Genomic DNA, 22,899 nt, shown 5'->3' on the forward strand with positions numbered 1-22,899 from the left:
AAGGATCAGAAGGTCATTCTCAGGTAGAAGCAGAAAGATCAGAAAGAAGTTCATTCTCAACCTCAGATACATAGTCAGTTTGAAGTCACTACATGAGACCCTGCTGGAGGTGGGAGCAGGTCCTTTGATCATCACAGGGATCTTCCTGAGAACAAACTAAGGTGGGTCCCATGGGCCCCTAGAACTCTCTGAGAGTGAGTTGAAGGACGGGACTTCATCCTGAAATGTACATGCTGCTCTCGCCCAACAAAGTTCTTGTTAAAACCAGCACTGTGCTATTTGGACCATTCACCTCAAAAACTTCCTAAATATTTGAAGTCAGCCCACCTCGAATATTTTGGTGTAAAAATAAAATCAATTAACACAGGAATAGGATGGTTGGGATTCATCAAAAAAGTATTACATAGCCCTCATCAAAAATCTTTATGCAGCAGGTGGAGGCTATTACAAAGAACCACAGCTGATCAAAATACAGAGAACACGTGACTTTTAAGCCCATCCCCAAATGGTCAGAGTAAGAGAACCCTATACCCTAAGCTCGGGGAACATTATGGAAGATTGTAAGAACCCGAGGGCAAGGAGACTGTTGCCAAATACTGTGTTCTGGGTGTGACGGGAAGCTGCTTCATGAAAACTCAATAGCATGGCTGTCTGCACAGGGCCACACCAGTCAGTATTTCAATGTATGTGGGGGAAGGAGTCACAATGCTCTACCCCTGGTTGAAGATCTATAGGCATGAGAAAGAAGGCGAATCAGTTTTCCGCAGGGGGAGCCCCTCTGAAAAGATTCTGAGTCCAAGCAGTCAGTCCTATACCCATGAGCACATGGACAACAGTACTGGATCCACAAAACCCATACATAGGCATGTACACACATGTACACATGCATGAGCACATACACACACACTAGAAAATCATTAAAGACAGGGACATCGTTCTAAAGGAAAGATAGGGGGCTGGAGAGATGGCTCAGAGGTTAAGAGCATTGCCTGCTCTTCCAAGGGTCCTGAGTTCAATTCCCAGCAACCACATGATGCCTCACAACCATCTGTAATGGGGTCTGGTGCCCTCTTCTGGTCTGCAAGCATACACACAGACAGAATATTGTATACATAATAATTAAATAAATATTTAAAAAAATAAAGGAAAGATAGGGTAACATGGGAAGAATTGGAAAGGCTGGGCTGGTTATGATAAAAATATATTGCAGTTACAAAATCATTTTAAAAAATTAAAAATGTTTATAGAAAACGATAAAACAAAAAGTAAGAACACACTACATATCTTTTTGGTTGTTTTGACACGGAAGCAGTACCCTGTAAGCATTCGTCTTAATTATTGCCGTGCCTGGGATGGCCAGGGTTAACTCAGTCCATGGCCAAGAGTTCCCCCTAACCAAGCCCACCAGAGGGACTCATGGCGGACTCTGGCCTGAGGATCTGTTTGGAACCAGCAGCGTGAGTCTCCGTGGGTCTCCCTAGTCCCTCCCTGTACCACTTTGGGCCCCGAGGAAACAATATAAGCCAACAGAAAGCATCATGACCCTGATCCCAAAGCCCAGTGTAAACAGTTGGCAGGGCCTGGCAGCAGCCTGTTTGCTTTTCATATTGTCTTCTGTGCAGCAGAAGTGAGGCGTGCCTTCCCGTGTTTGCCTGCTTTATCTGTGCGGGCTGGCAATCTGTTTCAGACTGGACCTGTTCATCTGCGTTTAACTGCTCCAGGGAGTTTACAGGTAATAACTACTGAATGGCTTAGCGATACATAGAAAGGGGAAGCTCGCTGCCTAGCTCCCGGTCTCCTTGGCATCCTTGTAAATTGTGGGAAACTCCCTACCCTACATGAGGCTTTCCTCAGACATGCCCGTGCCCCATAGCACCTCACTCCAGGAGGTATTTCAGCAGTGCTTTGTGTTCTAGACTAATCAACACCCCCGTGCCATTCACAGCCTGTCTTCAAGGGTGGATCACACATAGCCAAGGCAAGATGAATTATTAGCTTAGGAAAGCCTATAACCCGCACACTACAGTAACCTCCCTCAAATAAGTCCAAAGACCAAAACCATGAAAGTTTTATTTTTACACATGAAAATGAAGACAGATATGGGAGGTGTCTCTGACTCATCTGGTTTTTGGGACCCTCTTCCTCCTACTGGATTGCTTCACCCAGCCTTGACATGAGGGTCTATCTTAATGTATCTTGTTATACCATGCTCACAGGATATCCCTGAGAGGCCAGCTCTTTTCTGAAGGGAAATGGAGGAGTGGATCTTGGGTAAAGACAAAATGGGGGTGTGGGTGGGGTAGGAGGAGGAGGAGTAGGGGAAACTGCGGCTGGGATGTATTGAAAATTAAAAATAATTTTTAGAAAGAAATAATGACAACTTGAAATTTGCAGGCAAATGGAAGGATCTAGAGAACAGTATATTGAGTGAGGTAACCGAGACCCTGAAAGACAAATATATATTCTCACTCATAAGTGGCTTTTAAACATAAAGCAAAGAAAACCAGCCTACAGTTCACAATCCCAGAGAACCTAGACAACAATGAGGACCCTAAAAGAGACATATGTGGATCTAATCTACATGGGAAGTAGAAAAAGACAAGATCTCCTGAGTAAATTGGGAGCATGGGGACCATGGAAGAGGCTTGAAGGGGAGGGGAGAGGAAGGGCGGGGAGCAGAAAAAAATGTAGAGCTCAATAAAAATCAATAAAATAAAAAAAAAGAAAAGAAAAAGTGAATTTTAGAAAAGGAGTGGGGTGCAGTGGACATGTTTTTGCCACCTTGCTTCGAGGCCCCGCCATCCAGAGTGTGTAGAGTTTATAGCACAGACAGCACTGGGGAAAGTAGCATAAGATGCTGCACACGGTAATCAAGAGACTTGTGAAGGTGGCCTCTAACTGGACAGCTGGGGAGGGCTGCTCCAGGGTGTCGTACTCACTAGTACCGGGAGCCATGGCCAGAACCTCCTCAGAAGAGATGCTATCGGCACCGAGCACTGCCTAACTCAATTAATTGTCTTGGTCAGAGGCAGTTACAGCCCAAGAAATTCGATTTGAAGGTAAGTGTACAGCTGGGGCCCTGCTTAGACCTGGCCCCTTAAAATTAGATTCTGTATTTTTTATGGTACATTGAGCTATATCCGGTTATTATCAGCTTCCCCTCTGGCACCACTAACCTCTCCTGCCTGTAGTGACTGAGCCGTTTGCACGTAGCCTCTCCTGCCCCCTTGTCCTGGGGTTTCCTGAGGCCCAGGCATTTTCTCTATGCTCACTCAAATCCTCACTCAAGGCCTCTGTGGAGCAGAACACCCTAGGCCGCTCGTTCCTACAATCGCTCTGTGAAGCAGATAGCACACCCAAGCTCATTTCAGATGGTGCTCGAGTGCTGCTCATCATGAGACCAAATCACTTCAAAATAACATAGTCCAAAGTCATGGGAAAACATGCATAGGCACTGAGGATGAGGGTTTATATCTCATGTCTCACTAAATAAAATAGCAGGACTGGGGGGACTGAGGGGACTGGGGCTGTAGCTTGGTGGTAGAATGCTTGCCCAGTTTGCATGAGGGCCCTGGGATTTGTCCTCAGAAGTAGTCAAAAATAGAGAGCAGACGGCATGTGCCCAGTTGCCTGGAAACAGAACCGATGGCCTCAGGCCCATCTGCCTCGCTGGTTAGAACAACACACAATTTTATCTTATAATTTTATATAAACAAAAGATTCTTTAAAAATGATGTTAGAAAATGAGGTAGTTAATTTTATCAATTACTGGATGAGAATCGCTAGGAGACGCGCCTCTGGGAAGTCTGGGAGGGGTGTGAAGAGAGGGTCATGTGAAGAGGAAGACCCACACGGAGTGTGGGAAGCACCACCTGTAGGCTGCGCCTTAGACAACGACTTTATAAAGTGCAGGCAGCATCTCCGTCCCCGCAGAGCTGAGGCGCTGCAGCAGTATTTAACTCTGCAGGCCTTGCCACCAAGATAGACTAAATCCTCCCAACAGGAGCTCAGAGGTCCTTCCTCTGTGACGCTGCTTTCTCGGTATTTTGTCACAGCAGTGAGAAAAGTAATACAGAAAGGTTAAGTGGGTTTCACACGTTTGCATTGCCAGTCAATGCTCTGGAAACAAAACCAGGCCTTTGGCTGGAAACACCGAAGAGTTTTACAGAGTACTAGGCCCGTGGCCTTTACGTGGCCCACCATCTTTCTCAAGGTGACTCTCCACACAGCCATTCGGACTCTGGGCATGGGTGTGGACATGGGGATAAGTCCACGAAGGGCGTGTGCTGTCCCTATGAGAGACTGACGACGTGGATTTGATGGTTACTGAACACCTTCGGAAAGGCCCAGCGCACCTGCACGGTGCCTCAGCCTTTGGTGGCGACCCAGGCCACTTACCTAGCTGCCACTCAGGGGAACACATGGTCTGCAGCATCCAGATGGGCAGTGTGGGCTCGAGCATCGCGACTCCCATGTTGGCCAGGCAGATGGAACCTGAGAGACAGTTCTGTGAGCCAATGAGCTGCCTATAGTCTGACTCTTTTCACAGGGGGAAGCCATGCTCAGCTTACCTGCTGCCACCAGGATGTAAGGGTCTTTGAGAAGTGTCAGAAGTGGAGTCCCCATGACACTCTGGGAAAACAAAGAATAGGCACCTTTTAGTTCTTCAGACTTTACAGGCCTTCTGTTGCCACAATATCTAAGCTAGAGCCTTAGACATCACTGGCTCCTTTACTGTAGAGACCAAGAAACTCAGGTGTAGGGAAAGGAAGTGACCAGTCTGGTATCACAGCTGGGGACAGAGTCCATCATGTGTACAAGTCCTGAGGCAATCAGAGCGGCAAACCATGTATTGGATATAATTCCTACCTCCAGTGAATGGCAGCAAGGCCAGGATGGTCAGACGTGTCCAGGGCCTTTCCACTATCTCTCTGGAAATGTTTGTCCACGGGCAGCATTTGACAAAGGCAGAGCACTTAGCCCCAAAGGGAGAGCACAAGGGCTACAGAAGAAGCTCCTCATGCTGTCCAGGTTCTTCCTTCCGGCCATTCTGAGTATGCTGTGCAGTTGGCGAGCCTAAACACCCATGTTCACATGCTGGTCCTAATGACCAATCTTGATGGTCTCTCTCTCATTGTCTTACACCAGCCACACCTGGACAACCCACCTTCCTTGTGGTGCCTTTCCCCAAATTACCATTCTTCTCATCTCCAGAATTCTCCATCTTACCTGTTCTTCAAGATCAAGTTCAAATTTCCCTTTTGCCACAGTGTTCCCTGACTCAGTCGTTGGAACCAAAGAGTTCTAATCTCTGGTGTGCTGTCTACTCTGTCACATGTGAGATTTAATAGTCTGGATACAATGACCACATACAAGAATGGATAAATTTAGAGGTGCAGAAACCAAAATTATAATATTCTTACTCCATATGCAAATCAAAGTAAAGAAATGGATATAAATAGCAAACATACACAAAGAAGTAAGTAAGCATCACAGTTAAAGACAGGTAATGATACTGCCAGAGCTGGGGGTGTGCATAGCTTAGTGGTGGAGTGCTTGCCTGGGCTGTGCAAGGCCCTGTGTTCAATCCCTACTGCAGACTGTCAGAGGTGAGGAGACAGAGAGAGAAAGTCAAACAGAGTAAAAAACACAACTTCCAACATTATAAAATGCGTGTTCATGAGGTTATTAACTGGAGTACTATTTGAGGTGGCAACATACTGAAAACCACCTAAACGCACACACAGGAAACAGAATGAAGCATTTTCTTCCCTATTGTGAGATATATAGCTGCAAAACAGTAAGGGGATTTTTTGGGGGTATACATTATTAAGTGATGGGGAAAGCAGAATATAAAGAAGCCTATAGAGTATGTTACCTTTTGGGGAAGAAAAGGTGGTAACCATAAGAAAACATACATAAATCATTTGGGCAAAAAACACACAAACATAGAAAGGAATTAAAATGCTTGCTTTGGAGAGATAGAGGTGAAGGAAGGGAAGGGGAAAATAGCAATAGATTAATACCCTTTGAATATATCTTTCTAGCTAGCTTTGGCTCCTACGTGGTAATGGTCTATGCACCCCAAAGATACTACACTAATGTTATGAAGCAATTATGCCCTTACCAATTCACACAACAAAGTATTATGCTCAAGGAAAACTGCTTTCTAGTGTTCCCACTGACACTCAGGCCACGGTACCATCCTCCGCAGTATGTTCTCCTTATCAGACTTTGTAGAGGATCTCACCCCCTTGCTCTTTGCATGTAAAAACTTCTCCAGCTCAGACACATCCTTGCCCTCCCAATAATGCCCGATCCTTCTCTGCTTCTGTTGTTACAATCCCTTCTTTGACTTCAGACAGTTCACCAATACTAGGGGAGCTGGCCCAGGTGGACACATGGCCTCTCCACTGGTACCACTGCTCCTGTCTCTCCAGCGCCTTCTTGATCAGTGCTCACACACTGGGCAACTTCTTGCTCAATGTTGTACCCACAGCCCTCATAATACAGCTCAATCTGGATTTCTCAAGCCATCTTTATCTTGAAGTCAGAAAAACACAAACTCTGGTATTTCTTACCTATAAATGAATGATGCTCCTCTTGGTTGTCTGGAGGTTTCTGTCACCTTCTTCATTCCATAGAAAATATCTGCTTCTTTCTAAAGCCCCACTTCCATCCAATACCAAGCCAGAGTTCTTTGCTATCTCCTAAGTGTAGGCCTGCCTAGAATCCAAATCTGAAGTTCACTTTTCCTGACTTCCTCTTTCTCCTGTGCTTAGCCAGGCTATTTATCCCAGAGCAATGGAGTTTCATGTCCACTTACCTCAGAAGACACCTTGGAAGGCCATAGGATGCAGAGTTGGAGAGCTGAGGGAAAAGACAGAGGAAGAGCTCTGCTTACTCATCAATTATCCGGGGCTCTGCTAATGGCCGCATAGCTACCACCTTGACTCCCTCAGCTCCTTCCTCTTCTCCTAGAACAAGACAGTCCTTGACCCATCTAAACATGTCCAGATAGACACCATGGCACGATGCATTTCCAACCCGAGCTGAGCTATTATCTGTCTGGAGGCACCGGCATTGACTGACCTCCATCTAGAAGTGCCAGAAAGGCCAAGATGAGGAACGGCGAAGATTTGCCCACGAATTCATACATCACACTTCCAAAAGGGGCTCCCACTGAAAGAGAAAACAGCACAGATACCTGCAGTGCAAGTCCTCCACAACACCCTCTCAGCCTTTACTGAAGGCCTTGAGGGTCTGAGCTCCACTGAGGCTGGAGGTTGAGAGGTGAAGGATCATTCTCCGTCCTCAAGACATTCCTTTCTAGTGAATGAAATTTAACAGAGCAGGGATTGGGGAAGCAATAGGACAAGTAATTGAAATGTGGTAAAATGTGTAATGGAATGAATCAGAAAGACCAGGTGGTCATAAACACTTTGCCGAGTCCACCGCATCTGGGGTGATGTGCAGGGTCAACAATGAGGAGTCTGAATGGGGCACAAGTGGCGGTGAGTGCTAACACTAATGAAACACGCATGTTCTGAGGGAAGATGTGAAGATGAAGATGGCTGGAGCGACGCCAATCAAGGGCTCCAGATATCCAGGTGAGCTATCTATTGATGTAACCAACAAGAGCCTTGTGGCTTATTGACAAACAAATTACTCTTTAGCAGAGAAAAACAGCACCAAGAGATTCTTCTGGTAGTGTGTACCTTGAAGGCAGCAGGGATTGTGAAAGAGAACCTGTAGGAGGTTCATACCAAGAAAGAGGGAGAGGCTAAGCTTGAAGGGATCTAGCACGTTTGTTCTTCTGAAAGTGTGATAAAGGAGTCTGGTATGACCCACATCCAAGACTGGGTATCCATATGACTACTAACAAAGAACAGGGACTTCTTCCCTCTCTTTTCTACCATGGTGGCTGGTAGGACATAGGCCAGGGAATACAAGAGCTGGGTATTTCCCTTGGCAAGCTTGCAAACTCCCTGAGGGCAGAACATTGTCTGAAGCCTTTAACCTCTACGACATCTGTGTCAGCATGGTGTTTGGCACGGAGAAAGTGCTCAGCAAAAGGAAGCAGCTTGTTGAATTAGTCAGTATGAAGTCTAAACATCAAGGAAAACATAAATATATTGTGTGGAGCTGAGACATTCTGAATACAGAACATCTGAGTCCTTATCCCTGACCCTGGCAGTACCTTGGATAGCTCCTTAATCTTTCTAATTCTCATCACTAGCCTGGGGACAGCCGCTCATCCTTCACTAATTGGCGGTGAGGATTAAAGGACATTACTTCTATGAAATCAGCAGGGAGTCTGGCAAAAGCCCAGCGTGCCTGTGGAAAGCAGCAGCTGTGCCCAGAAGGAGAGGAGAGGGAAGCAGGAGCCATGATGTAGAGACATTCACTCGCTTGGACTGGTTGGCCTTCAGGACTTCCCTGGGCCCTCCTGCATTTCACAGCTTCTTAAAGAGAGAGAAATGTCACCTCTCCCACGTGATCTATCTGAAGGAGTCAACACAATTGGGCCAGGGGAGCAAGGAAAATACTTACTTGTCTTCCACGTCAGGGAAGTACCTGGCTCCTGGAGCCATCTTTGTGGAGTTTGCAACACCCCCATCTCCTGAATTTAGGCCTCTATTTAGGTATTACTTACCCAGAAGCCCCAAAGCCAGGCCCCCCAAAGCAATTCCCATGGCTCTCCCTCGTTCGTAGTTGTCGGTGTAGACACTGGCCAGCATCCCAAGCCCTGCATAGAAAATGACGGCAGATGTTGGCGTATGGGAGGTTTCTGATTGCTTCTTACAGCCCTTGGTCCCCACCCTACAATATCTTGAGTGACTGTCTTTGCTGGATATTTCACTTGAGGGGTTTTATAAAACTTAGCTCACAGAATACTAGAAATACTTCCTCCCACAGTTGCCACTCCCTCCTCCTCTACACACAACTTATTATTTTGGTGCTAATATTGTTAAAAATGAAAAACCTTAGAGAAAGGGCAATATAATAATACTACCATCTAATCATTTCCCGTTTCAAAGGGTTTGTCATTTCCTAATATCTCCTTGCTTGAGGAGGTTACAGACCAGGCCAGGAAAGGAAGATCTATGACTGGACTATTGTATTCAGTACGGTAATCAAGGAGGAACATGAAAACACTAGGTCCCTGGGAGACAGAACCGACTGGCAGCATCTAGCAACTGTGCCACCAGGCCATTCAGTTGTGTGAGGGGCAGAACACAGCAGCCTCATGGGATACTGTGATACCTTTGCTTAGCCATACTTTAAAAACTATGATGACATCACTGAAATAACAAGTCCTATTAAATAAAAGCAGCGCAAATAAAGGGTCAAGAAGTGGACTAGATAAAAGCCTGACCTACGGAACCTACCGACCCCTCCCACAAGTTCACAATCTCTCTATTCCTGAATGACAATTGCTACCTCCCTGGATGGCATTTTCTGTAGTTTCCTCATACAAATTTTATATAGTACCTAAAGTAGTTAGGCAGTGGTAAGAGGTGTGTGTGTGTCTGTGTCTGTGTGTGTGTCTGTGTGTGTGTCTGTGTGTGTGTCTGTGTGTGTGTGTCTGTGTGTGTGTGTGTCTGTGTGTGTGTGTCTGTGTGTGTCTGTGTGTGTGTGTCTGTGTGTGTGTGTGTCTGTGTGTGTGTGTGTCTGTGTGTCTGTGTGTCTGTGTGTCTGTGTCTGTGTGTGTTTTGCAGCATTACCTGCAACAGACGAAAATGAAGATCCGATGCCTTGGAGGGTCCGGGCCACAAAGAGCAGGGCATAGGTGCCAGAGAAAGCAAACACTGGGGAAGATAAGAGTCAGAATGATCCAGGTTGGCGTGAGGAGAAACGTTTTCCTCAGTGGTGTGGCCACTAGTAGGGTGCTTGTGCTCCTGTAAATAGCCCCTCACCCATGCTTCTATAAGTAACCCTAATTAAACGTGTTGGGTCACCAGAAAAGACGTGAAAGTAGAAAGGGGCTCACTGGGACTAGAGAGATTATCGGTGAGAGCGAGGGGGATGAAAGAGGGCAATTGGGAAGGAGGATGATCAAAGGTACCTACCAAAATGCAAGAAATGATCATAACCAAACCCATTAGTAGATATTAGGTTAATTAAGTTGTCACAGTCGAATTCAGCAATCAACTTGACATAGGCCAGAGTCATCTGGGAATAAGTAACCTCAGTCGAGGCATTACCTAGATCAGATTGGCCTGTGGCCATCGCTGTGAGGCATTTTCTTGTTAATAGATATAGGAGGGCCCAGCCCAACATGGGCAGTGCGATTCCTAGGCAAGTGATCCTGGGTTGTACAAAAAAGGTAGCTAAGCATGCCATTAGGAGCAAGCTAGTGAGCATCTTTCTTTCATCATCTCTGCATCAGTTTCTGCCTCTGGGTTTCGGCCTTGGCTTTCCCCAACCAGGAATTGTATGCTGTAAGCCAAATAAACCCATTTTTCCAGCAAGTATCTTCTGGTAAGAATATTTTATCACAACAACAAAACCCAAAATAGGACATTAATAAAACAACATTTTGAAAAAAGAATACTTTTTAGGCCAAAGAGATGACTCAGTGAGTAAAGGTACTTGCTGCCAAGACTGCAAGGTGAGTTTGAACCTGGAGCCCACATGGTAGGAGAGAAGCAACTCTCGAAAGTTGTCCTTTGACTTTGATGTCCTCGGTGGCATACATATGCATGTGAAATAAATAAATAACACAATACATAAACATCAAAAAATTCTTTAAAAAAGGAAGAATTAGAAGCTGACTCGAGTTCCATAGAGAGATGAGTCACTGTTACGTAGATTTTTAAGCACGCACAATGAGCTGAGACCCATTGTCTCACAGAATTAACATATTTAAATACAAAAGGAAGAAGAAAGCATGATGATGTTTGCCTTCTGTTCATGAAGTTAATTGCTTAACTGACGTCACTCCAGCTTTCAATTAGAACGGATTTAGAATTGGTAATAAAGCTAAGAGTCACAGGGCATAAATCACGTCAGTACCTGTGGAAGGAAGGCGAGGTCTCTGTATTTCTTGCTCAGAGTCTGATATTCTACCCACTGAAAGTGAGAGCTGGTACCTATCCCTACTCCTGGATCCAGTATTACATCACATTGACCTCTTGCCATTCCTGGGTCATCCTGGGCCATCTGTTGTGTGCACCTCAAGGGCCATAGACATTGGGTAGAAGACATCTTACATTTGATCTGACCTTTCCACTTGGTGGAAGATGCTTCCACCAATCAAACTGGGGTTTACTACATGATATCAAGTGTGCTGCTCTGCTGGCCTGGGAGCTGACGTGAAAGAGAAAGAACACATCAGTTTATGCCCTTGAAGATGGACCATCTAGTAGAGACTCTAACACAAATGAAACTGCGAGGCAAACTGGAGAGTATTGTCTCAAACTAAATTACAGGTTGTAGAGAATGTGTTGGTAGGCCCAGACATCGCTCATCCTTGACTCCCAAACAATTTCTCCAAAAAAAAAAAAAAAAGAATCCTTCCCAAGGTGTCTGAGCCAGACAAACTTTAATCTTCCTGACCACTTATTATAGGTGCCTTGGGTTGTGTTTTACGAACTTCAGTTACAGCCCAGCATGACCACACCCAACTAATTGTCTCCCAAAATCACACATTCTCAGTCCTCCATGTTTAGCCTCCAATGCCCATCCTCAGACTTTCTAGTATCTAGCATGCTTAAACCCCACTATTGTTGTATCTTTGAAGAATGGAGTGGCCAATTTGTCTTTTGTTTCTTTTTTTAGTTTCAGAACTGAAAGTCACATTGTGGAAAACCTCAGTCCTGGGAAAATCAAGACAGCTGGTCATACTATTGAGAGAAAGCAATCATTTTATTTTCTTTTTTATTTGTTCATTTGACTGGTTTGTATTTTTAAGACAGAGTTTCTCTTTGTAACAGCTCCAGGTGTCCTGAAACTTAATTTGTAGACCAGGCTGGCCTCAAACTCACGGAGATCCACCTACCTCTGCCTCCCAAGTGCTGGGATTAAAGGTGTGTGCCACCACCGCCTGTCTTCTTTCCATTTTTCTAAATTAATATGGATCATTATTTGTCTCCCAGTTACGTTAAAAAAAATCTCAGATAGGGGCTTTGAGAGTAATAATAAGCACCATCAACTTCTTAGTAATTTTGCTTTTTTGAGACAGGATCTCATGTATCCTGGGCTGGCCTTGAACTCACTATAGCCAAGTATGACTCTGACCTTCTAAGCCTCCTACTTCTAACTCCCAAGTGCTAGGATTACAGGCCTGTGCCAGCATGCCCAGTTCTTATTTATTTTATTCAGATCCCAAGTAAGTCTTACACAGACAACGCTAATAGCTAAATATATTTTCTTTTGTATAGAATTAGGCTAACTCAGTAGATCAACACTAGTGACCTCACATAAACCATAATTGTTATTCAACACATACAGTTAGGTAAATAGGAAAGGATTTTAATTACTACTTCTTGGCAGAGAGGCAGGCAACGATTTTATACTAAAGAGCTTGGGCCACAGATACACTTTGTGGACTTATTTTGCAGGGTATGATCATGATTCCAAAGGCAACCACCACACCCTCCTCTAGACAGTGAGAACATATTTTATCCTTTATGTATGTTGCAGAAAAAAAATTAATGAATTTCCAAGTCACACTGGATGACCATATTCCTTAATTTGTTCTCTTTCACAGGCTGAGTTTATAGAAATTAATGAACACTGCTACTGAACTTCCTAGGTTTCTTTTCTTATTGGTAAATTCTCTCTCACCACTTCATGCGTGTACACTCTGCTCTCCACCTCATCACCTTCTTCCGCTTCCCTCTGGATCCAACCAGCCCCTCTACCCCCACAAATCTCTTGCCTTCATTAACTAACTGGTTTTGGTTTTGTGTGGTGTCCCACAGAGTCTGATGAGGGCCTTCTCTGTGACCCTGAGTTTAGAACTAAGTCACGGAGCCTGGTGACTGCTTTTTTTTTTTTTAACTCTAATCACCAAAGTGTTTTTCCAGCTCTCAGCAAGAACACCCCATTTCAAGCTCTTGTATTTCAGCCTTCCTTTCACCCCTAAATTTAACTTTGGATTGGGTCAGTTCTTACTGTAGGGGAAGAAAAGCTGAGGAGGAATAGAGAAGAGGATGCATGATAGAAAACTAAGGGAAAAAATCAAGGGGGAGGGAGAAGCTGTGTAATTCAGAGCAGGCCTTAGCAAAGGCAGGTCTACAGGCACCTTCCTGGCATTAACCCCTAGAAGTGGACACCCCCACCCTGTGTGCTTCCTCCTCATGTCTCAGAGTCAACATCAGGCTTATTCACCTCACTGTTTTGATTCCGCCTCCATTAGGAACATCAAGCTGATAGCTGATACTGAATGGGCTTTGCCATTTACTCTCCTGCTTCTTTAGCAAATTTACTTCCCTAAAGTATTACCTTTAGTGCCCTCAGTTAGGAAACAGTAGGATTTGGGACTTTTCTAGTTACTAGGATGCAATATTCTTTTGCTGTTGTTATTAGTCATCTTTCACCATAGCATACCAAAAGAATACCTTTACCATGGCATACTGAAGTAATACTATCTCTTTGTAAAAGATGGGAGGCTTGTAGTAAGCTTGCTCAAGAGATTAGTTACACACACACACAAACACACACACACACCCCTACCTGAACAAGTAAATATACATACACACATTCATATATGCCATGTTGTGTACATTCATACAGCTCTTATAATTTTCACCGAAGTAAATTAAGAATCTGTTCTCCTGTAGAAGAGGAGAATAATTCCAATTAGGGGGAAGTGGTTACTTACGCTATCCCAGCCCCTGTTCAAATGACTACAGAACATTTCAGTCAGTGTCCCAGTTGCTTGTTCGGATGTCTTCCTTTTCCCTGGGTTACACAATCCTGCTCCCTTACTCATTTATACGACGAAGTCAAAGATGCTTAGTGAAGAGAAGCCAGTGACTTACTCAGTGTGGAGAGAAACATGGTCATAAAGCCAGCAAACATGGGTATGTGATAGCCAATCCTAAAACAGAAGTGAACAAAAGAAGATAGCATTGCAGCAGGTGTTCATATTCTCGGATGATATTTTTTTAATCTCAGTACGAACAGAGATGGGGTTAATATAAGGGCAATTTTCATATGTGAGTGCACACACATAAATAAACAAACATGCAGATCTACCCATAGACAAGGCCCAAATGATCCTTCCAGAGAAAGTGTCCCTCAAAACCTCAGGATCATCCTAGCTGAGAATTCCAGGAGCTAGAGCACAGATTGCGTTCAGATTGTCCTATGCTCTCCTCCATACCACTCAAGCCTTGCTCACCAACTTCCAGCTGATCACTGCCTCTGCTCTCAGTGCTCAGATTCATTCACATCACTAAGAAGATGCCTAGAGCATGTCACCAACAACCCGCTCTCCTTTGGGATAACAAGCTGCCAAACTGCTGGCTCCCCTGGGACCAGAACATCCCTTCTTTCCTTTTCTAACCACCTGCATCAGATTCAGGACCTTTTGGGAGTTACATATTAGATATTCACATTACAATTTATAACATCAAAATTACAATTATGAAGTAGCAGTGAAATAATTTTACGGTGGGGGTCACCACAACAAGAGGAACTGTATTAAAGGGTCACAGCATTAGGAGGGCTGAGAACCACCGACCTGTATGAGACCTGGGCCTCTGTGCTAAGCTAAATATGTACTTGGTGGATGGAACACTGTGGCATTTGAATAAGAATGGCACCCATAGGCTCAAACATTTGAACACTTAGTCACCAGAGAGTGGTACATTGAAAGGATTAGAAGAATTAAGAGGTGTGGCCTTGTTGGAGCAAGCACGTCACTGGGGGTAGACTTTGAACTTTGAGGTTTCAAAAGTCTGTGACAACTCCAGAGTCTCTTCTCTCTCTCTCTCTCTCTCTCTCTCTCTCTCTCTCTCTCTCTCTCTCTCTCTCCTTATGAATCAGGATGTCGCTCTCAGCTATGCCTCCAGTACCTATTTGCATGCTGCTGTGCTTCCTGCCATGATGATAATAGACTAAACTTCTGAGACTGTAAGCAAGCCCCAAATTTAAATAGTTTTTCCTGCAATAATTACCTTGGTCATGGTGTGTCTTCACAGCAATAGGGCAATGACTAAGACAGACACTGTGGCTACTGAGTTACCTGTTGGTAAGTGGTCCTACAAATGGGTTGACCAGAAGTTGCATCAAAGCCTTTGAAGCAAATAGAACCCCAACCCGAACATTTTCTTCTTCCAAGTACTCTATCCCTTGCAAGCAGTTGTTTTTGGGTAGTGAGCCAGCTTCAGTGACCGGAGGAGGGATGGTGCCATTTGTCCATGCTACACGGATGGGTATGCGCTCTTCTACAGGCACGGTGGTGTTGTCAAAGAGGGAGAATATGGTGGAGAAGGTAGGAGAGGTGAGAGCTTGCTGGGAGCTTACAGGAGGGCTCCTATGCAAGGAAGAGTTGACGTCTTTGAACTCTGTTGCATACAAGAAGGTGGGCACAATGGGCACTGGAAATCAATGAGGATACGTGATGAAACTCGAGGTCAAAGGTCCTTTTACCACTACTAACTTCAAAAGCATTACTACAATGTCCAGTTTGGTGCAGAAAGAAGACTCCTAAGTGACACCATGTAAAGCCCACTAAAGACCATGCCTGCTCAAGGAGCAAATTCTAGCCATCAGACAGTTAGACTTGACGGATTTGCAACATCCTTACGGCTTAATTCACCTGCTTGTAAAGAATCATGTGTAACCTAAGAATCAATACTTGATGATGATCTATAATGATTTTCACAGATGGATGCAAAATGGGAAAATATTCACCCAATACACATATCCCAGCTGAAGTAGAACCCAGCCGGCTCTGCCTCTTTATATCAGTTTCCAGGTGACCAGAGGGCTGGAGAGGCTAAGGACCTCAGTGTGGTGTGAGAAGCTCATAACTCTAAGGCAGTTCACAGAAATCAAATTCTGGCCCCAGGACTCGCTAGTGAGCAGCTTGGACATGTCACCCAACATCTTTGAGTCTTGTTTTCTTTCTGTAAAAGAGACAGAACCTACCAGGACCCACTGATGGTTTGGTAATTTCTATGGTGGAGTGGAGAGGGGGTATATATATTTCCCTTTGATACTAAGATTTCTTATTTGCTATTTCAGTGTTTGTGAGAATTTTATGAATTATAGAAGCAGAAGAAATGAGTATTGACTGTATTGGATTATCTGTCAGCCAGAAAGTACAGGACCGTGAGGCAATGAACTGCCAACAGAGCCAGACTTGGTAAGGACTTGGTTACCCTATGTTTGCAAAGACAGGCAGGAAAATAATCACAAGTAAACAATGCCCACTGCCCCACATGTCTCTAGAGTCATCAGCAACCATAGGAAGACATACTGGTGAAGAAGTAGGTCTTCTTTTCCTGCCAGGCACCTTTGAACCTGTTTTTGTTTGAACCTCTGAAGTTCAACAGCATTCAGACCCTGCTGCCTATAGTTTTCTCCAACCCTCAACAACTTCCATGTCTTTTCCATATGACAAACTTAACAAGTCTCTCACTGATGAAATCAAGCAGGGTTCATGCTGCCTGCTGTGACCCAAAGCAAACACATCCTCAACACAAAAAGCCCCAGACGTACCCACTACAGTGAGCAGCATGTTGTCCAGGAGCAGAGCCACAAACACCACCACCAGCACCAGCTTCCGGGATTCTCTCCCTTCCTTCAGCAACCGCCGAGGAGCACCCAGAACAACCTGGAACATGGCAGGGCTTGCAGGAGGCTGGGCTGAGTAGGGAGTGGGAGCGTAGGCCTTCTCCTCCAGGTGCTTAGGAAGGTCCCTTGACAGATGTGGGTCTTCTGGCACCTTTGTAGAAGAGGACGTCGGCCTGATCCAGAACAGCTCACTGTACAAATCAACAGTGGAAATGCTTGCAAGCAGCGAAAGAGTTTGAATTTTCCACACCGATCTGCTCATTCTTTATATAATCTCAATAATTCCATATTTCCCATAACATCTTGCAGAAAACTTTGCTTACCAGAGATTTGTGTCCGAAATTACAGCCACTGCATTAAGCAGCTTCCACCGGTGCCCAGCCTCCTTGTTTCTCAAATGAGAGGCATCAGCTTTTTCCCTGAATGGTATGGGCATGACCTGAGACATTATAGACTTGTCTCTTCTAATTTTTAAATGGTTTTAATTATGGAATACTGTCTTTAAAGGTAGCTTTATGAGTCAGGCACAGTGGTGCACACCTGCAATCCCAAGACCCAGGAGGCGAAACCAAGAGGACCATAAGATTGGGGCCAGCCTGGACTACATAGAGATTCAGGTCGCAGCTACACAGCAAGACCTTGCCTCAAAAATAACATAAATACAAATAAAAGCAACTTTATTACTATACCAAAAATGTTTGTTTATCACCATTCAAAAACTGTAGCATAGAAGACTACATGGAGCCTGCAAACATATATATCAACTGACAACATTAACCAGAAACAGAATAGTTGAAAAAAAAGAACCAAAGACTCGGGAGCTGAAGACATTTGTCCTGGGTCACAAAATTGGTGTCAAACAAAGATAACCCCCCAAGCTTCTTAACTTGTTTATTTGCGGTCTAGCTTTTCCTGTGGATATAGGTTCGAAGTATGTGTACTTTGTGTATTTAAGCTAGGAGCACTGGACTGAGCTCCCAAGGTCCCAATGAGGAGCAGAAGGAGGGAGAACATGAGCAAAGAAGTCGGGACCACGAGGGGTGCACCCACCCACTGAGACAGTGGAGCTGATCTATTGGGAGCTCACCAAGGCCAGCTGGACTGTGACTGAAAAAGCATGGGATAAAACTGGACTCTCTGAACATGGCAAACAATGAGGGCTGATGAGACGCCAAGGACAATGGCATGGGGTTTTGATCCTACGTAATGTGCTGGCTTTGTGGGAGCCTAGCCAGTTTGGATGTTCACCTTCCTAGATATGGACGGAGGGGGGAGGACCTAGGACTTACCACAGGGCAGAAAACCCTGACTGCTCTTTGGACTGGAGAGGGAGGGGGAAAGGAGTGGGGGGAGGGGGAGAAGGGTGGGAGGAGGGGGAGGGAAATGGGAGGCTGGGAGGAGGTGGAAACTTGTTTTTTTTTCTCCTTTTCTCAATTAAAAAAAAAAAAGGTGTGCTTCTTTTTAACCAACTAGAAAGATGCACATTTAAGGGTTGGTTACTTTAATCAGTGATTTTACTCGCTTCCTTGTTTATCATTTAAAAATATTCTATAATGAACCAGTTTCATGAAACAAGCAGTAAATAACTTTGAATGGTTATCTCTGGGATTAAATGTTAGCCTCAAAAGGTAGAAGTACCGCAGGCACTGAGCTGGTGCCTTCTAAGCCCCGGGCTAGAAGAATATCTTCCCCACTTCAGTTCAAGGAGCACGCACCTAAATGAAACAAATTCCGAGATAACTTTGAACCAGGGATCGTATACTGTGACCTGGCAGCCTTCACTTCTTTGTATAATAAGAAATTTCAAACTACAAACTTACTGAAGACACATACGAGAGAAAATCAGGAAAAACTAAAAGAAAGCAGCAAAAATAAAACGATGTTAAGTAGAGTAAAATAAGTAGGGAGAGATTAAACAATTCGATAAAACAACAGCAAGAAAATAAGAACTCTGTCAGTCCATCAGTACTAAACTTCACAGTCAAAATCCTCAAATAAGAAACAGAACTTGTAAGGAAGAATTAAACTCCAAAGGGGGAAAACAATCTTACCTTACAGTTCATCTTGATGTGAAGTGCTCAGAGAGAAACTGGCAGCTTTGGCAAGACAGCAGAGACTCTGCTCTCTGGAAGTAAATGTGCTGATGGATTTATTGCTGCCTGTTATCCGAGGAAACCGTGTGTGTGTGTGTGTGTGTGTGTGTGTGTGTGTGTGTGTGTGTGCGCGCGTGCGCGCGCGCGCTTTGTCCACAAAGACTCAATTGGAACCTCCAACAGGTTTTATTTAGACCCTTATCTCCCTGTATCAAAAGCAGGCCGGGCTGCAGAGGATGGAGAGAGTGGATTTCTTCCAAAGCAAAGAGGCTCTGGGCTGTGTTGGTTTTCATCTGTGCTTATCTATCATACACCGTTTGCTCGTTTAACTATTGCCTGGATCTGAATACAAACCAGAATGCCAGATAGAACCAGGCTGCATCTCCTGTCCTTTGCTACTTCAAGATGCCTCCTGTGTTCTGATTCTTTCCTTAAAAGTAATAAATCTTGAAACATTTATGTGAAGAAAAATGATGTGCTTACTGCTTTTTTTGCCATAAACTCTAACATCTGGGGCTGGGGAGATGGTCAATAAATGATCTGCCACACATGCGTAAAGACCTGAGTTTGATTCCCAGCCTACATTTGCTGTAACGCAGCTCTGGAGTTCACAAGTCCACACAGCTGTGCCTAGGTTCAAATGAAGGTATCAGCAAGTCTTTGTCCTTCTGTTGACTCTGGGGACAATTCGATTCTTCCAGCTCCTAGAGGCCGCCTGCGGATCTTGGCTCCTAGCTTCCACCTTCAAAACCAGCAGCAGGTGTCTAATTCTCTCCCTCCTTCACATATAAGAATTCTTGTGGTAACACTAAGCATGCCCAAATATTTCAAGATTAACTTCCTGTCCCCAGGACCTTAACATAGGCATACCTGCAACACCTGTACTATTTATTTATTTATTTTTTAATTTTCAAGCCAGGGTTTCTCTGTAGTTTTTGGTGTCTCTCCTGGAACAAGCTTTTGTAGATAAGGCTGGCTTCGAACTTACAGAGATCCGCCTGCCTCTGCCTCCCAAGTGCTGGTATTAAAGGCATGCACCACCATGACCCAGCAACACCTGTACCTTTGAACATACAGAGAAACAGTCATAGGTTCATGACCATATGTGAGCATCTCTGAGTACCACTGCCTGTAATCACAGGGGACAAAGCAAGTGGGTCTGTAAAAGGAGTGGCAGGCAGCTTCCCACCACCTGGCTCCCTGGCTAGCTTATACCCCAAAATAACAACACACAAATTGTATTCATTTAAACACTGCCTGGCCCATTATCTCCAGCCTCTTACTGGCTGGCTAACTTTCACATCTTGATTAACCCATATCTAGTAATCTGTGTACCACCACAGGGTTGTGGCTTACCAGGAAGATTCTAACCTACGTCCATTTTGGGCTCGAGCTTCATGGCATCTGCCTGACTCTGCTTTCTTTCTCCCAGAATTCTGTTCAGTGTACTCTGCCTATCTAAGCTGCTGTCCTATCAAAAGACCAAGGCAGATTCTTTATTAACCAATGAAAGTAACACATAGACAGAAGACCCTCCTACATCATGGGTCTCCCAACATTCCCCTATACCTGTATCTCTAAGGGGAAAAGGGGATTATGGTCAAAAGCTGGAGGAGATTTATCACTAAATGTATTTTCTAGCTGTGGGTAAAAGACCTTTTTAGAATCCAGTTGGCACTTCTGGCACCATGTTCCCTGCCAAGTGCAGTTTAGGTTCTCTGGGGGTTTAGGCATTTCTCATGAGGCTGAGGGAAGATAAAACAATCCCAAGTGAAGAAAATCTATTCGAAGATACCACCAAAATAAGAGTCTCGCCCATAAGAGTTTATGAAAATGATGGCTTGGGGAAATGAGGTTTTCAGAGGGCAGGTGTGGATGAAGGATGATCATGCTTCACATTCACAGAAATAATAGTAACAATGGCAACTACTGTTAAATGCCTAGTCTATTTTCAGCATATTGATCATATGTACCCATATGTTATTTTTAATATATATTATATTTAAAACATGTAGATACATTGTTCAGCTGTGCAGTGCTTATGTTCATAGGCAGGCCAACTAGGTCTTCACAGATACTGACGAGCAAAGGAATGAGTGTTCATCTTCCTCTGGTTAATTTTTTCATTTATGTGGTGGGGGGTCCGCATACATGTGTGCCATAACACATGTGTCATTGGACAACCTTGAATGTCATTCCTCACCTTCTACTTTGTTGAGACCTTTTGGATTTGTCACTGCCCTCACCAGGCTGGCTAGTCAACAAGAAGGTCCAGTGAACGTAAGTCACGTCATCAGGCTGGGCAACAAGCCCCCTTACCACAGAGCCATTTAATGTGTGCTATAATAAATCTGTGTGCACATATGCAGATGTGCACACATTTTCCAGAAGCTGAAAGCAACCCTGATGCTCCTTGGTGGACTAATGGATAAGTAAATGTGATAAAAACTCGCAATGAGATTTTAGCCCACGTGGATTAATCTTGAGAGTATTACGCTTAAAAATATGTCATTCACCACAGGTAAAGTTCTCTCTGATTTCATCTATATGAGGTTACTAGAATAGCGGAATTCATAGAAACAGAAACTGCATGTTTGCTAGGGTCTTGGGGAAGGGGTAATGGGAAGTTGTTCTTCACTGAGGACAGCGTTTCATTTTCACAAGATGAAAAATCTTTAGAGATTGACTGGTTGAACCAATGTCAGTACACTTAACACTGAATTGCATGTTTTAAATTGGTTAAGATTGGGCTGGAGAGATGGCTCAGCTATTAAAGGCTAGGCTCACAACCAGAAATATAAATTGGTTAAGATGATAGGTCTTATGTCTTGTTTGAAATAACTAAACTTAAAAAGAAAACTATTACATCATGGTCACATACAATATATATTTGAATATATAATATATTTGCAAAAATATACAACCTACTTTTTAAACTGAGCATGATGACTCACATCTGTAATCTCAGCACTCTGGAAGCTAAGGTAAGACATCTCCACAAGTCCAAGGCTACAGAGTCAATCCATGTCCACAAAAACAAACAAGACAGAAACTACATATTCCAGCTAGTCTCGAACTAGCAATCCTCCTACCTCGTCCTCCCAAGTACATGAATGAACATCTTAATTCTACATATCTCCCATAGAATAGTGGAAAAACTAAAGAAGATTAACTAGTAAAAAGCAATAATTCCATCTAGACACGGATATGCCAGTGGCCTCAAAGTCCTCGCAAAGACCTCTGTTTTTGGTCGGAGCAAAGTGGAAGTGTGAGGCTCTCCAACCACGGTTCTGTTCTCCAGCTTAGATGGCTGGCAAGTGGGCCCTTCAGACTGACAGTTCTTTCTCTATATGCACATAGCACAATGACTGGAACTGAGGTTTACATGTGGATCCCGTGACTCAAATCTGAGGAGTATTTTTGATTCTCATTTCCTGTTTCTGTTTCCTTTAGCTGTTCAAATATTGAACAATCACTTCATAATTCCTCCTGTTTAGCAGATGTCAGGGTTACAGGCTCAGACTGCAGAGGCTTGCTTCCCAAATAAAGGACATTGGTTCAGAAGCAATGTGCAGGCTTCTGAAAAAGAACAGGACTACTTAGAGAGGGACTGCAACTTTCTATGGCTATGGTCTTCATGACAGGGAAGATCCTATCGAACAGAGATGTGTCCAAAGGGTAAGGAGTCACCGTGTGTGAACAAAAACAAGTGCTAGATTTAGATCCAGGGGAACAATGCAATTTAAATGCTAAAAATTAAGCCACACATGATAACATATATCCATAATTTCAAATCTTGGGAAGCTAAGGCAGTTCCAGGAGACCCAACAATCTCTTCTGGATTCAGAGGAGATACACATGGTACATATACATCAATGCAGGCAAAGCATTCATACACATAAATGAAAATAGGTAAATCTAAAACAAAACAAAGCCAAGGTTAGGAATATAGCTTGGCATAGAGTTACTGGTCTAACACACACACACACACACACACACACACACACACACGCCAGCCCAACAAAAATCTATCAGTTTAAACAGAGGCCCT

General features: G+C 44.1%; 1 protein-coding gene across 2 annotated transcripts in view; it reads right to left on the reverse strand.

Moving 5' to 3' along the window:
• Slc18a1 (solute carrier family 18 member A1) overlaps positions 1-22,899 on the reverse strand; it is a 45,062-nt gene that overhangs the window by 19,068 nt on the left and 3,095 nt on the right. Inside the window, exons 1-10 of one of the 2 annotated variants that reach the window (XM_075984567.1) lie at positions 18,807-18,848; positions 16,681-16,946; positions 15,200-15,554; positions 13,992-14,050; positions 9,729-9,812; positions 8,657-8,749; positions 7,093-7,182; positions 6,827-6,870; positions 4,572-4,632; positions 4,399-4,494 (exon numbers count right to left, since the gene is read on the reverse strand). In XM_075984567.1, coding sequence (XP_075840682.1) covers positions 4,399-4,494; positions 4,572-4,632; positions 6,827-6,870; positions 7,093-7,182; positions 8,657-8,749; positions 9,729-9,812; positions 13,992-14,050; positions 15,200-15,554; positions 16,681-16,804 — 1,006 coding nt within the window. In that variant the 5' untranslated portion in view covers positions 16,805-16,946; positions 18,807-18,848. Of the gene's footprint in view, positions 1-4,398; positions 4,495-4,571; positions 4,633-6,826; positions 6,871-7,092; positions 7,183-8,656; positions 8,750-9,728; positions 9,813-13,991; positions 14,051-15,199; positions 15,555-16,680; positions 16,947-18,806; positions 18,849-22,899 lie in introns of those variants that run through there. The other variant, XM_075984566.1, reaches the window with a different exon arrangement.

Source organism: Microtus pennsylvanicus, chromosome 9 (genome assembly GCF_037038515.1).
Source record: "Microtus pennsylvanicus isolate mMicPen1 chromosome 9, mMicPen1.hap1, whole genome shotgun sequence".
NCBI classification, from domain to species: domain Eukaryota; kingdom Metazoa; phylum Chordata; class Mammalia; order Rodentia; family Cricetidae; genus Microtus; species Microtus pennsylvanicus.